Source organism: Cinclus cinclus, chromosome 5 (assembly GCF_963662255.1).
Source record: "Cinclus cinclus chromosome 5, bCinCin1.1, whole genome shotgun sequence".
Taxonomy (NCBI): domain Eukaryota; kingdom Metazoa; phylum Chordata; class Aves; order Passeriformes; family Cinclidae; genus Cinclus; species Cinclus cinclus.
Genome location: NC_085050.1, coordinates 54,871,596 through 54,899,067, shown reverse-complemented (window position 1 = coordinate 54,899,067; position 27,472 = coordinate 54,871,596). Strand labels below are relative to the sequence as shown.

At 36.7% G+C, this 27,472-nt stretch overlaps 1 protein-coding gene across 2 annotated transcripts in view; it reads left to right on the top strand.

Annotated features, from left to right (window-relative positions):
- Positions 1-27,472, top strand: part of GRID2 (glutamate ionotropic receptor delta type subunit 2) — a 680,288-nt gene that overhangs the window by 453,411 nt on the left and 199,405 nt on the right. For both annotated transcript variants that reach the window (XM_062493839.1, XM_062493838.1), the window contains 3 exons: positions 12,644-12,697; positions 20,434-20,607; positions 25,433-25,594. In XM_062493839.1, coding sequence (XP_062349823.1) covers positions 12,644-12,697; positions 20,434-20,607; positions 25,433-25,594 — 390 coding nt within the window. The remainder of the gene's footprint in view (positions 1-12,643; positions 12,698-20,433; positions 20,608-25,432; positions 25,595-27,472) is intronic.

Sequence of the window (27,472 nt, the reverse complement as noted above, 5' to 3'; positions counted from 1 at the left end):
GTCTTTCATAATTTACATTGAGGTACCTGTGCCAGTAATCTCTTATACATATGACTTATTTTCCTCACATGAGTAATTTCATCAGCTGAGTAATCATATAGACTTTAGAGGAATTGTTACTATGAGTCAAGTTACTGCTGTTTATCTATCTAAACTAAAAAAAAAAAAAAACAAGACCATTATAATTATGGGTTTGGCTTGTTCTCCATTAAAAAGAAAGAAAGAAAGAAACTTGTAATATGGGCCTAAATAGAATGGTCTTCAATACTTCTTTTTATAAAAGTTCAAAAGGCCTCTATTTTTATATATAGCTCATTTTGCTAAGTCTATAGTTGCTTTCACAAACTTAAAATGTAGAAGTAATTGTATTTTTAACAAAGTGCATTCTATTTTTCCTTTTCTGGAAAGTGCTTCCAGTCTTTTCACTTTTTTCCATCAAAGTTTTCCAGTTTATTTTTAAAAGATGATAGCAAGGATCTAATTTAAGCCGCTTTGTTCAGAAAGCCAAAATAAATGGGCAGTTGCACAATGAAAATTTGAGAAAAAATTCTTAGCAATTTAATCCCTATAAATTATTAAACTGTACAGAATGGTTCAAATTACACTGTGTGTGTTAAATGCTTCTAGTTTTCTGTTTTCTTATTATTGCAGCATTTGCTTCTCCTGCAATTCCTCTTTTGTTTCTCATAACAAGCCAGAAGTGGTTTAGAATAGCCATACCTGATGGCTAGAAAGTTTTGTCTTTTTCTAGAATAAAACACATATTGGGTTCTTGTGCTATTCTTTCACTGATAAAGTTATTTTCCATCTGTTAGGATCTGTCCCATTTTAGAGCTGATCCAATGTCCCACCTGCAGATGTGTTTCAGGTATTTGAGCCAGTACTTTTGTCATGTTTGTATCTGCAGTGCCTGTGTGATAGATATTGCTTGGACTCTCTGGATCTAGATGCAATTACTGTGTGAAACCAGCTTTTAATCAGCATCAAACAATGATGAAAAACATATAGATTTTTCTCTCTTTATAGAGCCGGAATATATTTTAACTTGTATCAGTTTTTGCTAAATTGTCATATTTCTGTTAGCTTAACCATTAGCTGCTAGAGAATTGTAGTAATATAGAGAGTACTTTGTATTCACCTTGAAGATTAGTTTTAAATAACCTTCAGTGTCATATATGAAGGATTTCACATTGAAGGTCTGCAAACAGATATCTGGCCAGAAAGTTTTTTTGGAAAGATTAATCTGAACTGTGTTGCATTGTTGATGTTAAGACACACATTGTTTATCAAAATCTTTAAATTATCGTCTAGGTTCATGTAGTTGATTGGCTGAACTACTTTCAGAAGCAATAACTGAATTTCCCAAAATTTGGAGGTACTTTATTAGGAAAATTTAGAGTCATGATGAGACATGGCTGCTGTTTTAATCCAGGCCCTCTGCAAGACTCAGTGAGTCCTTGTGCAGACCTTCTGGGCCTGCAATGCCTTTGGACCTTTAGTAAGAGTGATCCATTTTGTTTGTCTTTTGGGAAGCAGAGAAGCAAAAATGGCCACTGGGCTTCCCAAATTGGTGACCAGAATGTTTTCAATATGTTTAGAACAGATTTTGTCTTTGTACATGTGTTTTTGAGAGTGCGTTTTCCATAGGGAGCTTCAAGCCTGCAGCCAGTTAGAACTCTATTAAACTGCTCCTGATTCTTGAACTCCTATTACCAGAAAAAAAAAAATATCTTTCAGCCTGTTTGCTTGGATGTGAGAGCTGAATGCTAAGTTCATGTGCAAGTCAGAAATAGGGGCTATCTCACTTGAACCTCTGCCACTGTTGTTCTCTACAGATATGTGAAATGACAGGAGAGGCACCACCATGAAGCAGAAGAGCAAAAAGAGCTGATGGCTTTTTGATATTTTGTCACTTGAATCGTGACCTTTGTTAATAATGCCTGTACTAGGAAAATGAAATACTTTCTGTTTCAGTAATGCCAGTCTGATGCTTGGCAAAAATTGCTTTTAAGGCAGGCAGCAAAGAAAAAAGAGCAGCACTGTTATATTCTGTAGTGTATAAAGTTTAACATTTTCCCTGATATGCAGTCAGACTAAATATTGAGTTTGCTAACAGATTCAAAAGGAGTCTAAACCACCTTTCTGTATTGCTAATAACATAAACAACACACTACCAGCATAATCAGGGTTGGATTTTCAAGGCATTCAACTTGTATTAAAAAACCTGAATGTAATGGGCAAGTTTTCAAAGGCACTCAGCATCCTGCAGCCCCTCTTGAGGAAAATCTGAGTAATTTACAGATGCTGAGCAATTCAGAGGGTCTGACCCTAAAATAGTCACATGATATTCTTGGGGGAAAAAAAGAGGAAAAGGTAAATTAAGCCTTGTGTTTTCAGTTTGAAGACATGAGTTCAATCTATATATTTAATAGTTCTTGAAAGTCTTTCAAAACTTTTAAAACAATGGCACCCACACAATGTCAAAAAACAATCAGCAAGAATGGACCAAATTGAGTTGTTTAATCCATATTTTATTAATTTGGATTGCTGGTACCTTGGTTAGACATGAAGCTTTTTTATGGGAAATGGCTGCTATTAAGAAAACTGTTGTTATGTCTTTGGTTTTTCTGTTTGCTTGCTTTTAAGCAATAGCAGTCTAAAAGTATTTGTCCACACTACCAAATAGCCCTCTGAATCAGGCACCCTGTTCTGCAATTGCTGTTCTCTACTTCAAAACTTCAAGTTCTTCCTCAAACCCATATTCTCCACTCTGTTTCTGACAGTGATTTCCATCTTAATTGCATATTCTTGTAATTTAAACTGGTGTAAAGAGTAACTGTTCTACAATCTATAGAAGTACTGAGGTATAAAATCAAGTATAGATAAGAAGGGAAAGGTTTTTTAAAATACAACCTTTATATGATTCCTTTACAAGTTATATTTCAATCAATTTTCGTTTTGCTGAGTTCAGTCAACCCATAGAAATGCATTTTGGGAAGGTATCTTGTGACTCACAAGTGTGTTTTCCTTCAATCTTAACTGTTCACTGCCTTGCTAAAGTGGTAAGTTTGGTTAATTATGATTCTCAATTAGAAACACTAAGTATATGCTTAAAGAGGAAGTAAATATGAATTTGGATTTTTTTTATATGAGCTAGCAGAGGACCATGCCTTGAACTTATGAGAGATACCATTTTATCATCTGTATTTTTTTGTAGACTCCAAAGCTCTCTTAACTAGCAGATATGATTCTAAGGCAGACATTAAGAATGATCCACTGTCATTGACATTCCTTTTTCCTCTACAAAGTTAAAGCAACGAATTAATGACTGTGTCTGAATTTCTCATGTCGCATTAACAGTTTAAGTTTGAAAGCTTTCTTCAGATTTATAAGGATTTTAATAAATCAGATGCTCCCTATAAAGTCTGCAACTAGTTAAAATTAGGAACTGAACTTTTTATTCTGCTTAGAAAAATAATTTATATGTGCAGATGGAGTAACTGTAAATCTGTGACAAAGATACATTAGTCCCTGACTCTTACTGTTGTGGAGAGATTCTGGCCTTGGAGAAGGCAGTTGCAAAGGCATAAAAATCAGCACGGCAATTATTTTGCATCTTTTGGAGGACTTGTCAGCAGCCTTCAGTCTAGAGTGAGTTCACAGAAAAGAGTAGGTCCTGCATGTAGGAGATGGTGAGGTGTTTAAAAGAAACTCCATAGCTGGGAGAAGTCTCTGACACCAGCTCTTAATCCATGATGATGGGGAAATTTTGATACTGTAGAGTAGATTCAGGCTTCTTATGTTTGGTTCTTCAGCTTCAAAGGTGGTGACAACCATTTGATTCAAAGCCCCTGTCCAAGCTAAATACTCAAGTTTTCTGCTTCAATTTCCAAACGAAATTCAGCTCAAAAAAAATAATTAACAGATAAAGAACGAGATCTTTGGGGATCAACGACTACTGTCAACTAGTACTATTAGTACAACCACTACAAAAAAAATCTACTTCTTAAAAAGACAGGCAGGTACAGGCAACCACTCAACAGTAATGAATCTGAATTTCTGTATTTCCATTATAATTGGAGTCACTTCTTTACTTTGAGATAAATACTTTCTATGTGGAATGTACATTATTGTTCATTAAGAATACCATTATTCTGCTCTCTTGTAACTGTCTTGAAGTGCAGGTGGGAGAATGTGCTCATAGGTCTGAATCAAAGCCAAGTAGCTTCAGAAATTGAAAAAAAATTCTGTGGCTGTTTGTTTTGGTTTTGGGTTTCTTTTGTTTTTTCCCCAGAATGGATATTACAAACACTTTTCAGAAGGATAATAGGAATGTGAATCAAAGCATAAATTTGTTAGTAAGAAAACCAACTGCAAGAATAAAATAATCCTTAAAATGAAAGATATATAAATTATTTATATTTATTTTAAACCTACATTCTACAGGCTGACCTCAGAAAGATGCATGGGTTTAGGCACCTAAAAAATTATTAGCTTTTTCTTATTAAAAAGCTAATAATTATTATTAATATAAGATTTTATATTATATTAGTTTTTCTCAGTGATTAAAGAAATTAATAATTTTTAAAAGGCCATTTCTACCAGACAGAATGTGTTTTTGTTTTGTGTTCTCAGTAAAAGCCTGTGGTCAAACTCACTGAACTATTAATGCTCTCTTCATTTACTTTTATTGAATATTTAACTGTTTTCTTTTCTTTAGCATGGGGCTGATTTCCATACTCTAACAGCCTCGATCTCTTAAAATCTTAGGATAGAAGATAAAAAGTGTTCCCTGAAGCTTGACTCATTTCAGATGTAGTTATGATGGCAAGCCAACTCTATATCAAACTAATTATTCAGTGGAGTTACCCAACACTTTCAGTTTAAAAGTATCATCTTTTGAAATAAATCTGAAAAAGTGGAAAACCAATCAAGTGCTTCAACTATTTATTCTTGAAAGAAATGTATTTTCATGAGACAAACAAATGAAGCCACGTTAGCTGTATCACCCATCCTTAGGAGGAGACTGGAAGACAATTTCTACCTGCCTCCCCCAAATGCTATAGAAGCTTGCTTTCTAATCCTTGGTAAATGTCTCTGCCAGGATTCACCCAATGGCTGATGGGGTTTTTTCATTTGGCACATTTTTTGGGGTGTAGGAGGGTTTACTTTTTTGGGGGGGGGCAGGGGGGTTGTTTGTTTGTTTGTATTTTCTTAGAAGGAATGTCAGTGAAAGGAATCCCAGAAAGAAGTATTGTCCAGAAGAACAAAAATAAGTATTGCCATGTGTGGTTTAGTTTTTTTCCCCTCTCTCAAGAGTAGAAATGGATAGAGATTAAAATTAGATTACAAAAATATTGCTTTTGCTGAAGAGAGATTTTTATAAGCTTTAGTGTTGGGTGAGTAAGAATGAGATTTATAAATCAACATCTGGTTTCCCTACTGAAAAGCTCAAAGGCTAAGAGTGGAAGCACAGAAACTTGCTGTGGCACTAGTAGGAAGAAATGGTGCAAGTAGCCTGATAAAATGGTGGTGGTTGATGAACTAGGAGCTAGAAGGAAGAAAAGTAAAAATAAACAAATGAACCTACCTGAGGGTCTCCATGAACAGGTCCTGTGGTGTTTGACACAGTACAGCATACTAAATAGTACAACTCCATGCTTTTACCTTTCTAACTTCAGATCACTTAAGGTGGTCTTCAGTTTGCACTTAACATTCTTTCCTATTTCATAGTCTTTACATTCCATATTCTGCTTTGCATACCAGTCCATTGGGAGACATCTGTACTATCAGAGGCTGCTCTGAATGCTCACACTAGTCCAATGACATCTCTTCAGTTAAGCGTCGTGTTAAGAAATGGCCTCTGACTTCTTCATCTTCAGTTGTTGGTTTTTGTTGGGCTGGCCTTTTCTTGGGGAGGGAGCAGGGTTGAATTGGAGTGGCTTCCTGCCTCACATGTGTGTACTAGAAGCCTGTTTTTTATCATATCTTAGTGATCTGGAAATTGCTATGCCCCTGGGGGAGAAAATTAGATTAAGACATGTTCACCTGTAAAACAGCAGTGGTGACCCCAAGAGGCTGGGCTATGAAAAGACATGGACAGCAAACCTAGAGGAATTGGATAAAAGCATTTTATCAGTCTTCCAGTTGGCAGAATGCAGTTCAGATTGCAAAACCTCATAAATTCAACATATTATAGGCAGATGGTGTTTGGGAAAGGTTAACTGAAAGTTGGTGTCCCAACTCAACTCTTGGGAAACTTTCTAAATAATTTTCTAAATTATTCCAATATCAGCCATTCCCAGAGTTCTGGGCTATGCAATGCTATCCATTGGCTTTTGTGGGGGAAAAAAAAAAAAGTCAAATGGAAAGTGTGGCTTGTTCTGTGGTGTTCCAGCAGAAATTTTCACAGTCAGTACTGCAGCTCCTGGTGGAGCAGAAAGTTAACAGAAAGGCAAGCTCTAGTTGGAGACCCTTCCCTTCAACAGTTTGAGGAAAGATCCATGGCCTCTGGGTGTCTTGTCACAGACCAGTCCCAGCAGTAGCACAGGTGAAACAGGAGCCAGAGGGATCTCTGTGTTTCAAACAGGAGATATTTGAGATGGTGTGATCCTGTAAGGATCTTTTCTTACATTCAACATTGCTGCTTGCTTGGGTGTTTGCAGACTTGTCTGATGAGATGCATGTGTGTGGGGCTAAATTTTGGAAATGGAGAATTGTTTTCCTGTATTTCCTTTGTGAAGGTTATGGTCTGTATATTGCAGTTTTTACCCACACTTGTGAGCCTATATCTATAAGAAAGAAGTTATGTAGAAAAATTTTATGTAGTTTTCCATTAAATTGTTGTTTGGTTTTTTTTGTCAAGAAGCCTTTTTTCTTTCTTGCTTACTACTGCACATGGAAAAAGTTTACATGCTGGCACCACAGCTGCTTCTCTTGCTTTAGATTGTCTTGCATTTGGGCCGTTTGAAGGTTTGAGCGTAAACAATAGAAATAGTTATGATAAAATGTCAAGCTCTTCCAAAGATCAAGAAGTTCTGGAGTTACTGCCAATGACAGATGATTTGTCCTTGCTCAACACTTGTCATCTTGGCAGCGTTTTTGTGCTCTCTGCTAAATCTCCCTCAGTGTGTAGTTGAATTCTTTAGAAAAAGAAAATTAGTTTCTGTTTCATCCATGTTCGTGCTCATCAGTTCAATGGCATCCGTGTTTCACTAAGTGGAACACCTTTCTCATGAAGCATAAGTTTGATTTATTTTAATAGGGTGTTAGGAGAGCTGCTGGAGTTTGACATGAACATACTTCTGAAGTTACAAAGATGTAAAGAATGATCTTTTGTATCTATTGCTGTGGATTTCTGTGACTGTACATGAATAGCACTGCATACTTGCCAGGCTGTATCCTTTGCTGCAGGATTTATGCAACTAATGACATTGATTTCATACACTCAGGTGTGAACTCTCTGTGTCTGAGAAAAGGGTGAGTGAGTAGAGACTGATTTTCAGCTTTTTCACAATTTCATGAAGTCTATTTCAGAACTGACCTGCTAACTTGCTGCTTTGAATCTTAGTAATGGAGAATTATGTGATATGGCATTATAAATAATTGAATACCAACAGTCTGAAGATGAAAAAATTGTGAAGTCAGAAAAGTAGTTTTCTGAAGGAGTTGGTTAATAGGCTGTCCTCTACTTGTTCTCTGACACTGATTTAGTTGTCTGAGACAGGAAGGAGTCAGTGGCTGTGGGCATTAAACTTAAACATGGCTCCCCAGTTCACCCTGGAGTTCTGCTTACAAATGTTCCTGCACAGTGGATGTACTCAATGACATGGGCAAATGGCACCTAAAAAGCACAAAATGCCTTTTTGGGTGGGGCATTCTTTCAAATATTTTCCCTTTTAGTAAATAAATACAGTCTGAACTGCAGAACAGTCGATACAGAATTAATTAATTCTGTTTCCTTTAAGTACTGGTAGTTCCGTTCATCACAGAAAGCAACTTACATAAGAAAGCAACTTATATTTAGAAGCTCAAAGGCAGCTGTCTGGGGCTACACCAATGACTATTCCAGTGCCTTACCTCCAAAGGTGGCTTGAATGTCTAAGGGAGCAGTAAGAACAGGGTAAGAATATATGATACTTTCTCATAATGCTCTCCCAGCTAGCAGCTCTGCTTAGCTTCAGAGCTTTGCACTGACCTATAGCTTTGTATGTTTATTAACACACAGCTTGTATGATTTCCCCTAGAGGATGTGTGAAATGGGAATTTGTCAAATAGCTACATGGTTTTCTTTGTTTTGGAAAGTGTCAGCTTTCCTCCATTTAATATCTGTGTAGAATTTTGGTGCTTAGCCCTCATTATGAATGCACACCCCAGTTTTTCTCAGTTTTAGCATAAGAAGTGAGCTGCATAAGCAAAAGGTTCACCTGCCTTCTGTCTTGTATGGAAATTTCCAATCTGTCCCTTACCTTTTGGGAGGGAATAGTGCTGCTTCCTGTCACAGAGCCAGCAGAACCAGTGATGACTCTGAAACACATTGTATTCAAATGCTTGAGGTCTTGAGTCCCCAACCTCCTACACGCCCCAACCAAGTTGTTTTATTTTTTCTAAAATACAGGATTTCAGATTTCTTTTTCATTACTGCTCTTATGTGCTTGCAAGCATTATTCTCTACATTCATTTTTCCCTGACACAGAGCACAAGTTCATGCCAACTACTTGATATGCATGCAGATATGAATTTCTACCTGAAAAAGATCATCACTCAGATTAAAAAAATACTTGTTTTACAATTCTGAGCGTATTAGGCATAGAAACCTGCTGCACAACTGCCTTTAATACTTCTGCTGCTTGTGCTTTTCAGGTTATAGTCAATTTTAAGCAGACCCAGCTGTGGTCTTTTTGGTTTCTTTTTCACTTCACTCTTATTTGTTATCATCCCTTCTATGTGAAAATGCAATGGCTTTTTAAAGTAAAGAGAATGGCAAGTGCAATAGATAGGCAAGGGCACTCTGGAACATTGTGTAAAGGCCTGCTGTGTGCAAGAAATGACTGCTGCACTGATGAATAATTGGATCCAGGTTGTGTTACTGCTGACTTTAGATGATTTGGGGAGTTTTTAAACTGATTTATTATAGTCTGCTACATGTAAACTAGTGCTTAATAGTAGCTGGTGGAGATAATCTTCTGATGGTAAGGTTATGCATACTCATGGCATTTGAAGAAAATTTTAGGATTGAGCAACTTTTCCCTCAAGCATTAAAACTGAATGTGTACATAACATTGCATTTATTTATTTTTTTGGAGAACAGTGGATGTTCCACTGCATTTATCTACTCTGACAAACATAAGGAGCAAATAACTGGAAAATATGGGAAGGTTATTAATGATGATGATAATATTATAGTATCCTGCGATTCCTACAGACAAAGAATGTGCACTGCCAACTTTAAGGTCAATTAAATGCACAATATGGTCCATGCTGTCAGAAGAGATGTTAAGAAGGGAGAAACTGAGATGCAGCATTTTCATGCTGCTGAAATGAACAGCTCTTTTGTGAAAGATAAGGCTGAAAGACCAAAAGATGAAAATATGGCCTTGAAATCCCAACCTAATGATGAGTCCCAGTTCAGATGTAAATATATCTTTAAAATCTAGCAACTTTCTCAGGGCATTATCAGTCATCTTTTTAAGCACCTGTCAACACCAGAACAAGCTTTGGGTAGATGGGTTAAGGAAAATGCCAAAAAGCAGCTTCTAGCAGACTGAAAGGTGAAGTGAATTTTTAAATCAGGGGCTATTGGCAGCCCATCTAAACGTAGAATATGTTAGTTTAAGTGTCTCTGAGTGCACTACAAGTTCATCTCAATATGAGATGAACATATGCTTGACATATGCTTTTTGAAAATGTTTTTAGTATTAAGTAGATTCATTAATGAGCAAACTTTAATGGATAAAACATGATCTTTCTGCTGAGGACTTTCAACTGTAACTAAAAAATGGGTTCATTTCATCTTGCTATTTGCAAATTGTGAATAAATCTCTCACAGGTATCCTGAACTGTTTGAAATAACACGAGTGACTTGTGAGACCAATCAGCTTCTTCCAGTGACTTAAGTGGTCTGTGAGCTTCACATGAAAAAACAGTGACACTTAGAACCATATTCAATTGAAAATATGTTCTCTGATTGAAATCTGAGAATCTGTGCAAAGTAGGTACTCCAAACCAAATATTTATTGAGAAACTAAATGATCTGAAACAAAAATGGGAGATATAATACATAAAAATCTGATCAGCTGACAAAGTGATCGAGGCCACTTTTAACATGTTAATAAAAAGTGAAGAGAAAATGTGAATTTTTGTTTTGTGGATTCCTTAAATCTGAATGTTTGGTTGAGTGCCATTTGGAAGCAGAGAAAGACCTTAGGAACCTTTTGTGAAGCACAGTTACTGTAATTTTCCTACCACCACTGGGAGACTTGACTAGAGGGTGTCACTGGTAGATTGCCTTGGAGCCACAGGGACCTTATGAGACTTCATCTTGAGCAGAGTAGTTACAGCAGAGCAGACGTTCCCAGAAGGACATCCCAGAGCCAAAAGTTATGAAGGACAAGGTTGCTAGGAACCTGACAAGAAATCAGAAGACATGCTGACTTTGCTGCCTTTTTTTCTTTTCTTTCTTTGTATTTACTTAGATTGCTTTCAGCAGAGCTGTATGTAGATTGACTAGCAGAATTGTTCCTGCTTTAGTAAAGCTTTGATTTGTTCTGTTTAATGGAAAATTTAAATGACAGCCTACATTGTAAATGGGATACATTTTCTATGCTTTGGAAGTTTACATAAGGAACAAATGCTCCATTGAGAACTTTGTTACTACTCTGTCCTCTTTTGACCTCTTTTGGTTCCTGGGTTTGTTTGTTTGTATTCCAACTGGTTTGTTATGAGCAATGTGATCAGAACAGCCATGCTGCAGTTCAAGCATCCTGGCTCGGTCTGTTGTGCTACTTCCTATCACAGTTACTCAGTTTCTATCCTATTCTTTTATACTTGCTGTGGGAAAGCCTACGGTGAAGAATGCAAGATAATGTCAAAAGAACACAACAGAATATCATGTTGTTTTAAAGTATTGAACTCCACATAAATTAAGGACCCTAATTCCTGCTAGTGCTGTTGAAGTTTCCCAGAACCACATTAGCAGCTATGGGTTTCAGTCCCTGTCATTTCTGATTGGTGCTGTCAATGTTTCAAATAAGGAATCAGTCATGTACTGCTGCTCTTGCTTTCCCCTCACCTGAGTCTCTCCAGAACAGAATTTCCAATCTTGCCTAATCATTCTGCTAAACAAGCAGTGACCCCATTTCTAATAGCCTTTGAATTAATAATGAGAGCTATCAGTGTGAGGGGTTTTTTTATGCTCTTAAGATTTGTGGCCAGTTAAATTGTTCTCCTTTGGACATGGCACACTATAAATTGCCACCATCCTTGGCGAGTGCTGTTTCTGTTGGTTGTCATTAAAAGCCAATGGTCCAAGTAATAAGAGCCCAGCATTAGGCATCTAATTGAATATTTAAACACCTTCAGTTCCAAGAATTGTTTCTGTTTTGCTTTGAGTTTTTTTTTTCTTTGTGTGTTTTGTTTTGTTGGTTTTTTTTTTTAGGGGTCTATTCAATACAGATTTAAGTATCCAGTAGTTTTAAGTTGTGAATCAAGATGAGCATGGTACCTGTACAAATAAAATGGAATTCATTTGTATTTAAAACTATTTGCATGTTAGTCCTAATTCAATTTCATGTGGAAAAAAAGTAAAGGTGTCCGGCTTTTTCCAGAGTTTGTTTCTGGCCTGCCTTTCATCAATGATTTCTTTCCTATCTAATGAAAGCAGAGCCAAGTGTATTTTTATCCTCTTTGTTTGCACTGTGAAGTCGATTCAAAAGTGACTTCCCAAAAAAGTGTAGTGGGCTGAAGGAGGGAAAGGTCTAAGTGAAGGATGAGTGAGGAGGCACATGTGTCCAGCATGAGGGCAGGTCATGGAAAAATTTTCAGCTAAGGAAAGCAAAAGATGTATGAGAGGAGGATGAGAGGCCTTCTGTGCATGGAACCTGAGACAGGCTATAATTTATCATCCCTTTGACAGCCCTCTTTCTCAGGAGAACCATCTCCTTCCTGATCTTTCCACTTCTATGAACTCTAGCATTTGTGATGTGGGTGTTTTTGGTTTGGGTTTGTTTTGTTTTTCTTAAATTCAGAGGCTTTCAGGGTAGGTATACACTAGAAAGAAGCAGGAAATACAGAAATGTGACAAAAGTTACTTGATATTCATTTTCTGCCTTCCTTTCTGTTGCTTCTTCTCAACACACAGTACTAAGGCAAAAATGTTTCCATTTTTCTCCTCAGTCAGCTGAAACACATTCTTTCCTGTGATACCAGCATTGAAATGTATTTTCCAAGTTTAATTGGCAAGTCAAACAATAACACAAATGCTTCTGCAGCATGGTGCTAAAGGCTCTCTATCCTCAGTTCAATAGCAAAAGTACTAGAGAGCATGTGCTTTGGCTTTTGTCATTTGCAGAGAGCATCTGTTGGATTTTTTTTTTCTGGCTTTCACAAGCAAACTGACTGATAGCTGGTTTGTTCTCTATTTCAGGTCGTGGAGACTAATTTGGTTGCTTTTGACTGTCACTGGATCATTATAAATGAGGTAACTGTCAAGTGAACATTGTTGTGAACCATGGATCCTGTTTTGAGGCTTACTGACAATAGTCCTGCTGATTCTCACTTTGCCAACAGGAAGCAGTAACTATGACAAAGTTCAGGCTCACTGAGGGAGTAGATGTTGCTTAATAAAAGTAGAATGACAGGTTCTTGGACTTTGCTGGCTTTTTTTGCCAGCTTTAAATGGAAGTCCCTCTATGAATAAATGGGACATAAAGTGAAAAAAGTTTTATTTCTAAATATCTCGAGAGTTCGCAATTGAGCTGACTGTTTTCACAGGATTTTTAATACCTTTTGTATTATGTAATCTTTTGTAGAGGAGTCCTTACATTTTGTTTATATTTTAATGATTCATAATCATAGTAAATAATATAATATTTCCTTTTCCTTTATGAATTCTCCAAATGTTCCATCATGGTTGATATCCAAACCTCTTGATATTAGTGGGATGCTCTTTAGTAGAATTTATGTATTAGGTCATATATAAATGTTCATAAAGGGGAAAAAGAAAGTTAAATTGAAATTCTGCTTTTACACTGTGAAATTAGTTATTCCATGAAAGCTTGTCGGCTAAAATATGACAAGCCAATACGTGAAGTAGTTTTGTATATGAAGTATTGAACACTGCAGTTCAGGTTTGACAGCATTCAGGTGTTTGAAAAATAATTTGGGTCCAAAATACCTGGATTCCCTGAGTAGATGGCTATCTACTAACATGTTAATCATGCAACTCCTATATATTCTCAGGATAAAAGAGTCCATGTAAATTCCATGTTGTACTATCTGGATTTACTGTACACTTTTGTTTTCATACTTAATTATTGGATTTCCATTAGTATGCTGTGCTAAACCAGTGAAATTTTAGCCAATTTTCTTTAGAGAAAAATATGTCTCTGGAATTGCTGTGTAAACAAGCCAGGTCCAGCATAACCATTAGTTTGGGCCCTGCCTTGCACTTGACCAGTACTGTGTGTATTTTCCAGCACTGAATGGGGCTTTGCTGGGAGACAGCCCAGCTTTAATCTACAGGTGATCATTGAACAACGTGCATATTTTCTTTTTCATGTCTGATTAAATTAGAATTCACTTCAGAGTTAACATTGAGTATTCTAAGAAGAGCATTAACTGGATCTAAAGCTGTCCTCTGAAATCAGTAGATCATACAACAGTTTCTTAGCTCCGATTTTGGCTTGCTATTCAAGTTAAAGATCCTGCCATTGATTTTTTTTTGTTTTAAATGTTACATACTTCCCAAAAGATCTAAAGAAGGTGCTTGCTTTTAGCTGTTTCAGCTCCTTCACCCTCAAAAAACAAAACAAGACTGAGGATCAATTCCTAGTGTATATGCTTTCTCTTTGCATTTTATTCAGAAATTGATGTCTCCATGGGGAAAAAAAAAAACAAACTGCGTTTTTAAGCATTGTTATTGCACATTGCAGCAGATGAAATGGCACAGCAATCAAAGTGGTTACCACTCAGCTGCCTTTTCTGCTCCAAAACTCTTTCTCTGGGCTGCAGTCCCAGAAGCAGGGAAAGCTGAATGATTTGCACTGAGAAATGTGTATCGTCCCTACTTAGTTTGATAGTCTTCCATATGAAAAGGGTGAAAGCTGTGATTAAGTTCATTCCAACAAATGCTCTAAACCATCGTCTTTGAAGTCTCTGCATCTCATTCAGTAATTCCTCCTTTCTCTTTGAGACAAAATATGTTTAATGCTATCTTAGCTTAATCTGCTTCTGGACCTAAATCCATATTGCCACTTAGGTAGCTTTCTAGCTCTGTTTAAAAATGCAGATAATTTCAATATTATATGGATGCAGAAATCATATTAGCAATAAATAAGATTGGTAGGTAATACTACAGCAAGGGTTATGTTTTGCCTAATTTTTCCTTTTCACTATGTTCAAATTACAGCAGAAATCTACATGTTTCCTGAGTGTTTGATGTTGGGTAATTGTTTATTGCAAGGTTTTGCCAGTTCAGTAACGAGATTGCAATGCCTCTATTTGGCAGCATGGGATCTGGAAATGCAAAGATTTGTGGGCCCCTTTCTGTGTGATACATAAAACAGCTATCTTTACATCCCAGTCTATTTGAGGTGGTCATCCATTACCTGTTGATGGCCACAGTACCTCCCTATGACTTGGAGATGATGTCAGAGCTCTGCCCATTTTGTTGCTCCTGTGAATCTTTCGTGGCAGCTTGGACATCTGTGCTTAAGTATTGGTTAAATGACACTGAGAAATAAGTAACTGTAATGGTGCTTCTCTGGCTTCCTAATCTGAAATTCTAAAATTATCTGTGACAGCGAAAATGCATTGTTCTGCAAATTCTGCATTTGATTCAAATAATTCCTTGCCATGAGATACCAAAGTAAGTTAGAATTGTCTTTCCTTTTCCATCACTGTGCCAAGGGAATACAACCTTCTTGCTGACTGTAGTGATACAGAAGCAAATACCACCTTCAATTTTGTGATCAGAAATCTGCTTAGGCTTTGTGAGGTAACATCTGCTATCTTAATTGCTCACTCTAAGTGCTGTAATGCCTGCAAAGAGTTCCTTAATTTTTATTGTCCCATTACTTGCTACTTTATGCAGTAGAGTAAATTTTCTTGAAGACTGTGTACCATAATATAAGTGTGGGAGGAGGAATTTTGTTCCTATAAAATGAAAGAATTCATAACTTGCTAAAACGTAATGCATTGTATTAGACCATAGCAAATAATGTAATTCTCTTCTGAATTGTGAGTATAGTCAGCTGAGGAAATGCTCTCCTAATAAATGTTCCTGTTTTTTCAGGGCCTCAAAACAGATGTTACAATTCTTTATTTAAGATTTGCAGGAGTCATAGAGTTGAATGTAGTCATGATCAAATATGCCTTAACAAAATATGGGAATGGATTTCTGACACACTTTCTCCCTCTGTCTTTGCTTGCTTCATTTCCTCTGCACAATAGTAAACACAGCTTCAAAGTTCCAGGATAGAAAATTATATTTTTCACTTTCCCTTGCTCTTTTTAAATGCAAGAAATTATTTTTTAATTTTTTTTTCTTTTTAAATATGTCTCTCTAAAGCATTTTCCTTTGTTAAAACATTCAGGGTTATCTTACTGTTATCTCGCTATATCCAAGGTTGCCACCAGTTCTTTATTGGTACTGTTTACTCAAGGACAGCCCGAAACACTTTCCACTGTCTAAAGTTGCAATGCAATACAGGAGATGAAAATATTAATGCTACTTTACAAAGGATTGTTTGGATTTCATCTGCTATAATGTGGTCAATTAAGACCAGATCTATTAGAATTATAACAGAATCATTGCATAGAAAAGCCGATTTGTGTAAGAAGAGACTGGAAAGGTTGGTTTGGCTGGCCTGTGAAAGCAAAGACTGAAAGAGGATGTGCTTTCTGTTTATAAACACTTACAGAGTCTGAATAAATGCATCATTGTCAAGAGACAAAGGACAAGGTTGACACAAGAACAAATGAGTTCAATTTGTGCATGAGTAAACTGAGGTCAAAAGTTGTTAAAAGGTTTCTAATTACCAGAGGCACCAGACTCTGGAAAAACTCTTTCTTGATGAAAGAATGAAACAAAACTCCAGACTCTCTTAAAGACCAGTTTATGGGAAAAGGTCCAATAGGTTTGCCTAGCACAGCAAGAGTGGATTGGGGGACTTACAAGTTTGTTTTCAAAGGTCATGTTCTTTCTGATGAAGACATTTTTCCCAGGAGACAGCTTGTCCTTGGCCCATGTATTCATCTTGTTCATCGTGTTTCAAGCCCAATGCACTCCACCATGAATAAGTGTAGAGCATAACCCTGTTTTGAGCTTCAGCAGTTAGGTCCTATAAACATAGCTCAGTTCCAGAAGCTCACTTAAGTCAACATTTTTGTATGGATAATGGTTGATAATAACATTAGAGCTTCACTTGAACCCTTGCATTTGCTGTTGGGTTGGTGGGTCCGTATGAAATGACACCCTCTTTGGAAAAGGTGGGCAACCAAGTTGCCTGACAATCCCGACAATTCCTGTGCATTAGTGAGAACTAATACACAGATGGAGTGAATCCTGCTTTCTCCAAAATCTTGGATTTTTTTCCACTTTGTGAGAACTAAAAAATAATTTATCCTTGTCCTGTCAGGTTTGATTCATCTTTTTCTGCGAAGCCTAAAAATCCTAAGGGAGATACAAAGGAACAAGTAACGATGCAGTTCAAAATCTCCTTTGTCTTGTCCTGGAGCTTCATCCAGCCATGCCTTTCCCTCAACTCCTCTTTGGAAAGTGCTGAGAAATTCAGGAAGGGCACAGCACAAATGTGCTCTGGATGGACAGTGGCAGCCCAGAGGCCTTAAGCCACCCGTTGCTCCTCTGCTGACTTTTGGAAAAGGAAGAAACACTCTTCTCTCCGAGTGTCAGGATTTTCTGTGATGGAAGTCCTGGCATGCACTGGAAAACAGTGCATGTCCACTATATAGTAAATGCTGGAACCATCTCCTTGGCCCAAAGTTAAGGTGTTTCCATAAGAAAAGGTACAGTTGCTTTTGTTTGGTGCTCTAATACAGGAGCATGTAAATAAATTCTTCCCCTCCATGATTCTCATTGCTAGTACAATTTCTCTGTGGCAAATAGTAAGTCTCTGTCTGGGCTGCTTATTTTACAAATACTGGACAAATACTGGATGTCCAGTAGGTAGTCTTGATTCCCACTGGAGTTCTTGCCTTATATGTAAAGGTGAACTTTTCACTTCTTGTTTCCTAATTCATCTGTAAAGAGTCCTTAATTTAAAATCACTTTTTTGTTTCCATATTTATTTGCCTGCTTAGATGAAATGTGCATCTAATTTTATCCTTGTTTCATTTTTGACAGGGTAGTCACCTCTTAATTCCAAGTGCAGACAGCAACAGAAAGGCTTGGAATGATATATTACTTTTCTTATGTAAAAAAAAAAAAAAAAAAAAAAAAACACCACAAAAAAGAAAACTGAAAAACCTCACATAACCTAGCCTAAATTTATTCAGGTGCCAACTCAGTTCAACTTGGCCAACTTTCTAGTTTTTTGACATTCGACGCTTGTATAAGAGATCATCTGCCACCCTCATATCATTACACTGTATCCTCCTTTGAAGTGCAAATGAAAATTGTTTCCTCTCATACAATAGTTGCTTTATATAGTTTTCTTAAGTCAGATCCAAAATTCAAGAATGAGAGATGATATTGGAGAGTCATTATATAAAAGGCTTCTCACTCAGTCAATGCCAAGTATTTAAAAAATGACAAAGAAATACATAAAAAATGACTAATGTTGAATTTGGGATTGCATGGCATTGCTTTGTTGTCAATCTAAAAATCTGGATTTATGGTATAATCAGCATTTAAAATAATAGCTGTCATTAATCTGTAGATGTAAATACCTCCTTGGCCACCATACAAAAATGGTTTTGGTGTTTGAATTCTGTTACTATTTCCCAGGTGACGTAAAAAGAGATGAGGTAGTAACCTAGAGGTTAAAATGAGAACATTCTATTTAAAATGCACCACATAGTGCTAAATACAGAAAACGTAAATACACTTTTATGGCAGGAAAGAGAAATGCTTGAGAATCTGAAAGTCAAAATCTCTTTTAAAGTGTTTTTTGGCAATATAATGTGGCCATGCAGGTGTCTATTTTTACATTATTAGAGTGAGTCTAACAATCTTGGCATTACAGTTTGGACTTGCTGTGTAATGAAACCAGGTAAACTTTCTTAAATTCTCTGAGGAAGCATATAATTTAAAATCAAGATAAGAAGTTTCTTGTGCTCTCTTTTATGATTATATTAAAAATATTATAATATATATATATATATATATTTTTTTTTTTTACTAAAATAGCATTATATTTTTTTTTACCTCAACAGCTAGTGAAATGATACAGGCTAAATGAAAAGACAGCATCTTAAGTTGGGATAAGCCATTTTCTGTGGTACATTAAGAATGAATCGACCAGAAATGTACAATATTACACTGAACACAGCTGATGCTATATGTTATTTCTCTTAGCAGAAAAATAAAAATCTGTATTTCATAAAGAACATTAATAAGAGGTTAATTCAGAAACTGTGATAATCGGTGAAGGCAAATAAAATACTTTTACTTCAGTCAAGAGAGTAGAAGTTATAATTTACATCTCACATATATTTCTTTCAAAATTTAAGAAAAATAAACAAATACCAGTATGTGCAAAGTAGTTCCTTCAAAATAATGAGAAGGTATTATACTGGATTGGCAAGAAAAGCCAAAATAACTGGGATGGTTGATGTAACATTTAAAGAGCTGCTTTTTCAAAAAGCTTGGCTTAACTTCCACAAAAAATATTCTGTAATTTGAGATCAATTCTATCCTGGTGTCTCCTAAATTCTTCAGTATGGTCATAGATCAGAGAGCTAAGACAGAAAAAGATTATGGCATTTCATTACAGGTATTAACAATGCAGATGTGCCATATCCTTTGAAAAATGATGAAGCTATAAATACACAAATGAGAATCAAAAATATTCAATAAACTGTGGCTGTATGCAAGGGAATATTAAATGCAGGCTGCCAATAGGAACCTCTTGATTCACCTCCCTTCCTGGGGGCATATCTGCAATTTTAAATATCTGGAAAGTTTGGGGCATCCACCTCTGTAATTGCAACAGTTCAGCATGGGCAGACAGTTCAGCATGATGAGAAAGAGATCCTGGTAAAAAAACTGTAAAAAATTTAGATTATTTCTAATATTTTACAGGAAAATACAGAAACAGAATTATCTCAAAAGCTACCAGCTATTTATAACCATCAGGAAAAAAAAAAAAAACATGTTTAACTAAAGTTGAAGTTCTTATGTGAAGGTTGGAGTTCAGTTGCTGTTACTTGGGAGCTCATGTTCCTCTCACTCAACTTCCCTGAGGGACTCATCATTCAACAGTGTAAAACACTGTGTTTGCAACATGCAGAAATTTATGCTTTGTAAAAAACTGTTTTCCCAGTTTCCCTAACCTGTCTTAACATTATTATTTCAAGCTTAATATTGGTGTTTTTACTTAGTTATTATTTTCTTCTGTAGAGCTGAGTGTTCAGCTGTAAGCCTTAATAGATACCCTATGGAATAAAAATTTGGTTTTAAATTAGGTCTTACTATAAACAAGCACATTTACACCTAGAATGCTCTTACACATGTTCTTTGCCCTTTTGGTAAATGATTGCTAACTTGCACATAGTTTATAGGTTCTTGATATTCTATTTCTAGGAAATGAACACTTAAGGCCTAAAACATTATCTCTGCCTTCACAGCTCCTAACTAATGCTACACTCAGAAATACATCATGCTCTGGCTTCCTACTGATTTACACATTATCTGTCAAGGGTGCTGTGAAATACTAAATAAAAGATCAGAAGAGGTAAAAGGAGAGGCAGAGAAAACCCCAAATGAAACAGCTATGAAAACACAAATATTTAGTGAGGTTTGAGCACAGTACACTTTGAACTTTTGCTGTTAAGAAAGGGTGATGTTTTAATAACACCAGTTATTTTAATGAGCATGCACATATTGGTTTTAAGGCTGCAGTGGAGTTTGACAGTAGCTATGTGTCAATCAGAGGCCTCTTGGTACACTCAGTTTATTTTTTTGTTTAGGATTTGGTAGTCGCGTTTCTGAATTTCGACTCTCATGCATGTCCTCTCCCCTGCCTTCTCTTTCAGGAAATAAATGACGTGGATGTGCAGGAGCTGGTGAGAAGGTCAATTGGAAGGTTAACAATTATTCGACAGGCATTTCCAGTCCCCCAAAACATAAGCCAGCGCTGTTTCCGTGGCAACCACAGAATATCTTCATCACTGTGTGATCCCAAGGACCCTTTCTCCCAAAGCATGGAGGTAGTTCATATACCAGTCTATCCCCACCTGGGAATTGTCTTTCGAGATAACTTCTAAGTTTCCCCCCACCAGGGGCTTACTGTAATTTGAAGTTGTTTTTCATGTCCTCTCCAACACAGTGTTTAACAGCTCATGGCATGACAAGGAAAGACCTGGAGTTGGGAAGGGGCTGAATGTGTCTGATGGAGAACAACAACTTGCCTGGTCCACAGAAATAGAGATAAATATGCAAAAAAAAAGCCACCTGGTCTCCAGATAGAAGAGTATTCATTTTGTTGCCCTGCTAAATTTTAATTTTTGTTATCTTTCCCAAAAGAATTTCTTCCCTGTAGTCAATGTCTTCTGAGTTGCTGTGCTTCTCTGAGCCTCAAATATGTTGTCAATAAGAAAGTCTTCCTGGGAGAATCCACATCAGCTCTTTCAAGTGCCTTGGTTTATACATCTAAATCTATGTCTAAGTTCCAAGGAGGCCTTATTTCCGGGATTGTTAATCACAAACTACATTTAAACTATAATAGGTTCCTACCACATGAATTCAGCAACAGGATCCCTGTCCTCCTGACTTCCAGTAGTTTTTCCAATAACAAGTCCTCTGTCTCTCTCATTATGTTTCATCATGACAAAACTTAGACAAATCAGGAATGTAAAATTGGCTTAATATTTTGATTTTACTTTTGTTTGGTTTCTTTCTGTGGACATTTCTGCAATTGTAGAAAGATGGCTTTATATTATTATTATTATTTTTAGCAGTGGAGGGAAGAGCTTATCTGACCCAGCAGCTAAAAGCAGCCACCTCATAATTCTGAAAGAGAGGAAACAATGGGAGGAAGAGAGGGAGGTTTTTGAAGAGTGTCTGTTTAAAATAAAAATATGTAAGGGACAAAGTGTGGACAGTCTTGTCCTGTTTCAGATTAGTTGTAAGAGCTATTGTGTCACTAATTTTAGTTCACAAAGCAGCCAGCCAGCAATTATTGATGACATGAAAAACTGGCTGTAGCAGAGTGCACAGTGATCCTATTGCAGCTCTCAAAGCAAGCAGGGCTGTGTGATGCCCGTTCATGCATAGGATGTACCTACAGACTGTTTAAGAAGTGCAGAAATCCTTTAGGCTGTGCCATTCTGTCATGGCAGCGTGGTCCTGTAGGGAGCTTTGGTACTCTAGGGACTGTGAGCTCAAGCTGAACGTGTCCTCACATGCAGGAGCCAGAGAGTGCAAAGAGCAGTTCTCATGAATAAAGTTACTGAATACAGAAAGGCAGAAAACAAGAGTAGTGTTCATGGGATAGTTTACATTTTGATTGTCTTTCTCTTCAACTTCACTTTCATTTTCAGTTCAGCAGTTGGCTGAATTCAGGAAAGATAAGTTCTAGAATTCAAAGTATATTCTCAACAAATTGGCAAATTCCATTTAATTTTTTAGATTGGATCTTATATCTTAACCTGTGCGTTGTGATCTATCTTGGGGAGCTACAGTGTTCCTGCAGGAAGCTTTCACAGTATTTTGGTTCAAAGGAATAATGGAAGCTGGACTGGTTTAATTGTTCTGTGCAACTGGGATGCCTTTTTCATGCTCTCCCTGAGATGGCTGTACTTCATTATTTGAGCTGAGTGAGAAAACATTGCAAACTGAAAGGAAGGAAAACTCTGACACAATTTCCCCTGTGCCTTCATATGATGCACAGTCCTTTGAGTAGCTGTGGGATTTGTTTGCTGCTTCTTTGTTCTACCCAACAATATTATAAATTAGTTTCTAATCCAGTGGGGAGTTGGAACAGTTTATAAATTGAAATTACTAATGCTTTTTTTTTTTTTTAATGACATCGAAGTTTGACTAATCAGAAACATTCTCTGCAAATTATAAGGGTGAATTTCTTGATTTATTTTTTTCTGAATTACTCCCCTAAAGTCTGTGTGAATAATTAATTTTTTCAGCATCTTTATTAAAAAACTCAAAAATATTCTGGTGAAGATGTCTCACTGTGCCTTTTGAACTGGCCCAATTAAAATAAATTTTATAAATCTGTATCATATTGCAGGTAGAAAGTTAAAAACTGGATTCACAGAAGAATTTAGTACTGTAACCCTTTTGTCTAAAAACTGCATGCAACATTATATGTACACATAAAATAAACACTGATAATCCAGATTAATCATTCATCCATAATCTGATGCTAAGTACCTTTCTTCCACACTTTGGGTAAAATAATCACATCTGAATTTTAAATTACATTAACAGAGGGTTATGCAGTTAAATAATTTTTGGTAATGCAAGTGTCCAGCCCTTAGCCTAACAGAATAAATAAGGGATTAGTAATGGACACCAGGCAATGCATTAAATGTCCCAGTAAATTTACGTGGGAAATTAAAGGTGTAAAGTGACTTTAAATTACAACCTGCTTCTGTTCATCAGGACAGATATTAACGAAGCATACTTCTGGTAGTGACAGGGAAGGGTGATTTTGAGAAACAGTAATTAATTGTAGGGTCTTTATCATTGCATTATCAGTGATTGATTGCAGTAAATGTTAAGCTCAACTATTAGTGAAGGACTAACAATGCTTAATAACTGCTGAACTCTGTCCTCCTGAGCCCTGTTAATACTTGATGAAGGCCCAGCTATATTACTCTTAAATTAGTGAGTGCATCCTTCCTCATGAACTGTGACAATTGTCTTCTATTCCTGTGGTAATAGGTTACAGAAGTTACCTTGAAAGCAATGTCATTTGTTGGGAAATGATGACTTGGCATCCACAGCCCTTCATGTACCAATTTAGTCTCATTAGTGACCTTATTCCCTCTGCTCTCCAGAGGTGGTGTGGGTTTTTTTTTCCCCTTTGGAAAAGACGTATGAAAAAAGCTTGCCTCACAGCACAGTGATAATTCCTCCCCTCCATGCTCCAACAAATGTCCCCTCTAGTGCTGACTTCACTGAGGAAACACAATTTTAGCTGAAATGTTTTGAATTCTTCGTAGGTTTACAAGAGGCAGGCAAACAATCCCAGTTGTTTTAAAAATGCTTGATTAATCCAGGTCTAGATCCTCAATCCATGATTTTAATCCTGTCATGCACAGTGATGCCTGGCCTGTGCATCTCAAGAAAGTAGATTTTGTTCCTGGGTGAATACCAAAATAGAAATGTTCACAGCCACTGAAGGAGCTCAAGTAAGAATAAAGAAGCACCTTCTTTAGAAGAAAGACAAAACGAAGAATCATTTAAAGAAGAAGGGCACTAAGGATCAGAGGTTCTGTCCATGTGTGCTACTCACAGAGCAGTCGGTGGATGACACAAGTAAAGCCAGCATAAAGATGGGATTTGCAAAATGAAATAAAAGCATAAAAATATGTTATATGGAAAGGTCTAATTAGGCAGGAAGGTGATGTGTGAACTTGTCAATCAGTACCTCAGATCTTCAGCATTATTGTGCTTCCTTGCCATATACCCCCTCCCAATAGCTGCAGGGCTTTCCCAGTCTGGATATATTTAAAAAGCAGAATAGGGCCACTAAATTCCCATACATTCCTTTTGTAAGCTTCTTTCTTCTTTTAAAGCAGCACACCATCTATATCTGTGTAAAAAACCCTTACAGAGAAAAGCTAACATATTCCACAAATCTGAGGAAATGTCTTTTGGTTTGTTTGTGACTGATGGAGAAAAAATCCCAGCAACCTTGCCTCAAATTGCCACTGGGTAATTTGTTGTCAGGCACTAGGAATGCTCATTCAAAGCCTTTATCATGCAGCTGAGGATATTGTGTTTCCCTCAATAACTTTAGATGACCAATAGGTTATCTAAAACAATATTCCCAAAAGTCCTTTTCATTTCTGAACATAATTTTTCTTTGTGAGAACCTCTGTTCAGGACAGCTGAGGTTTTTTTTTTATGATGCTGTCAGTAACTTAAATGTTCCTGCCATTTGAGGACAGAAAAGACTGATGTAAAAAAAAAGACTGAAAAGACTGAACTATATTGTAAATTACTTGTTTCAGAACTGCTCATGAGTTCAGAGCCTCTGTTCTTTTACATTTAATTGTATCTTTCACATCTGACTTTGCACTGTGTTCATTTAAAAGTATGTTCATAGAACTAGAATATGGTTAAGTGGAAGTGATTTCTCTTCTTGAATTCCACTGTTCTGCCTTTGATCCCCACCTAGAACCCCCTCACACTGTATGCAGCTGTGCTCACAGTGAAACACAGGTTTACCCTGTTAGAGTTTTGTCCTGCAAGGAATTAACAGCCAATGTCGAACACTCTGACACTCAACACTATAAATCACAGACTCAACATGCAATTGCACACTGACAAAAATTTTGCTGAGTATTATTTCATGCCAGAAAGTGCCAATCAGAATTAACTGCAGAAATCAGGAACAAAAAACCACAACTAAATCTATTCTAAATTTTCAAGGTTTCTGCTTTTCAAAAGAACAAAACAACCTTGCAGATAATTTGATGGTGTCCAAATATCTGGTGACTGAAAAATTGAGTCTCACATGCGACTGGTTAAAAATGAAAGGAAGTCTTTCTATGGTCAAAAGTAGAGCTGTAAATCTGACAAGTGGAGCTGTGCCAGTGATTGGGCTACCTGTACTTCTCATGTGTGTAGTTTGTTGCTGAAAATCACTTTTAGCATTACAGCCCCCAGCTGCAGATTTTACCAAAGTCCAAGGTGTGACATTTTGCATCTCTCAGGTTCTTCTTAACACCAAATAAAGTATTTAACTACAATAGAATTATGGTTGAGATAAAACAAATTGCAAATTCTGGCTGCTGGCAGGAGACTACAAGTAGTAATGCTAATGTTTCCCTTTTGATCTCTCTATAGATTTCAAACCTGTATATATATGACACTGTCCTCCTGCTGGCAAATGCCTTTCATAAGAAGTTGGAGGACAGGAAGTGGCACAGCATGGCCAGCCTCACCTGCATCAGGAAGAACTCTAAACCCTGGCAAGGAGGGCGATCAATGCTGGAAACCATCAAGAAGGTACTTCTTTCCTCATCTTTGATTTCTAATATACTCACATTAGGCAGTATTTCCTCCTGACGTGCATATTACTCTTATCAGTATAGTTTTTATATATTCACAGTTCCTGAATGGAAGTAGTTCTTTATTTGGTTTGTGTTGTGGGTTGGTTGGTTGGGTTTTTCCATGTCATAATAATCATATTGAAATAAAACCAATAGGTTCATTTACCAAAAGCACCAAACCAGTTGGATGTTCAAGGAAGAAAAGGTGTCAGAGGTGAACAAGTTTCACAGGTTAGGAAGTAAAGAAAATAAATTTACTATTTTGTTTGTAAAAGAAAGGAAATAAAGTTGCAGAATTACACTTGGGTAATGTTCTGCAAAATTTTCCATTGCACTGCCTTTGATATTAATAAAGTGAAATCATATAAATGGGAGTAAAGAACCTCCTAAATTATCTAGACCATATTCTGCCACTGCCAAACTGTCCCAGCAACAGTCTCGATAGAGCTTTATCCAATGTCACTTCTGCTGCCCTGTGATTTTTATTTCCTACCTTAATCATGCTCATGCACAAGATGCTTCTGTTCTTCAGTTTTGAAAGATAATTTCCCTTAGTTATTTCCTTTATTCACCATGGATGAGTGTACAGCCTCCACTTACTTACAGACAAATATCACAGCTTTCCAGGTCACTATTTAGTCGATATGAACAGGTTGAGAGTTTTCCCTTCCCTGTAAGTTATTTGCCTCATTTTCTTTATGTTATTGATGGCTTTCATAAAACTGCCTCCTCATTTATCTGCATACACTTCCTGATAATGTATACTTGCATTTAAAGGTAAGGAAAAATAAATTAATGGTATTTTATTTATGGCTTTCACTACAGGACATAAAAATAATATAATGTTGTCTTGAGAAGTTACCATTCTGTATAAGGTATTTAGCTTTACCAGTAATTCTGATGATGCAGGCAAAATGTAAGACTCCTTTGAGCACTGCTTATATTTTACCCAACCCCAGGTCAATCTGCATTACTTCCAAAATGATAGTTTGAGGATTTCTTTGGTATCTGTTTCCACTTTCCATTCTAGCAGTTTGAAGTCATGAGACTGCAAGAATAACCCAAGACACATTTCTTATTTCAAGGGCAGGATATGTCCTTAAGGGACTCCAAACTGTATTGCTCTTGACCTATCAGAGCAATTTCACATTTACATTTGGCAGTCCCATGTATTTTTGACCTACGTTTCAGGCAAGGCTGGTTCTCTCCTCACCTTGGATTTTGTAAATTCTGTGCACTCTTTTCCATTTAAATGGCCAGGAGAATTATGACAGCATTCAAGAAGGCAGGAGCAAGTGGAAATTCCAGAGTTGTTGTTAGCTTGCTAAGAAATGAATCAAATGCCAAAGAAATTCCTGATCTGTGCAGCTAACCATGCGTCCATCCTGTCACCTGCGGGTTTCTCTGCTATTTCAATTAGATGTCTTTGATAAGAAACTATATTGTTGGTGTAAATTGAATAATCCAAATACTCCTTACACTGCATTGTGCTGACAGAGATGAATTTCTAGAAGTAACGTGTTAAAATTGAAAGTCAAAATTTAATCCAAATGAAATACAGAAATTTTACTGTGTGTGGATGTCAGTAGCTTTTCAGTCTGTAGGCAGAGGAATGCTAAGTTTGCAGTTGAATTCTGCTTTAGTTTTGTGGCCTACTTTCCCTTTTCTTTCACTAAAACATTTATGTAGAAGAACCTTGGGATCACAGCTGTGTACTTTTGAAATTACAAATTTGTCATTGATGAATGCCTGATGAGGTATCAGAAAAACAATAAAATCCAAAAGTAATGAAGGGAAAAAAGCCCCCGCTTAATCTCTTTTCCTGAGAATGCCT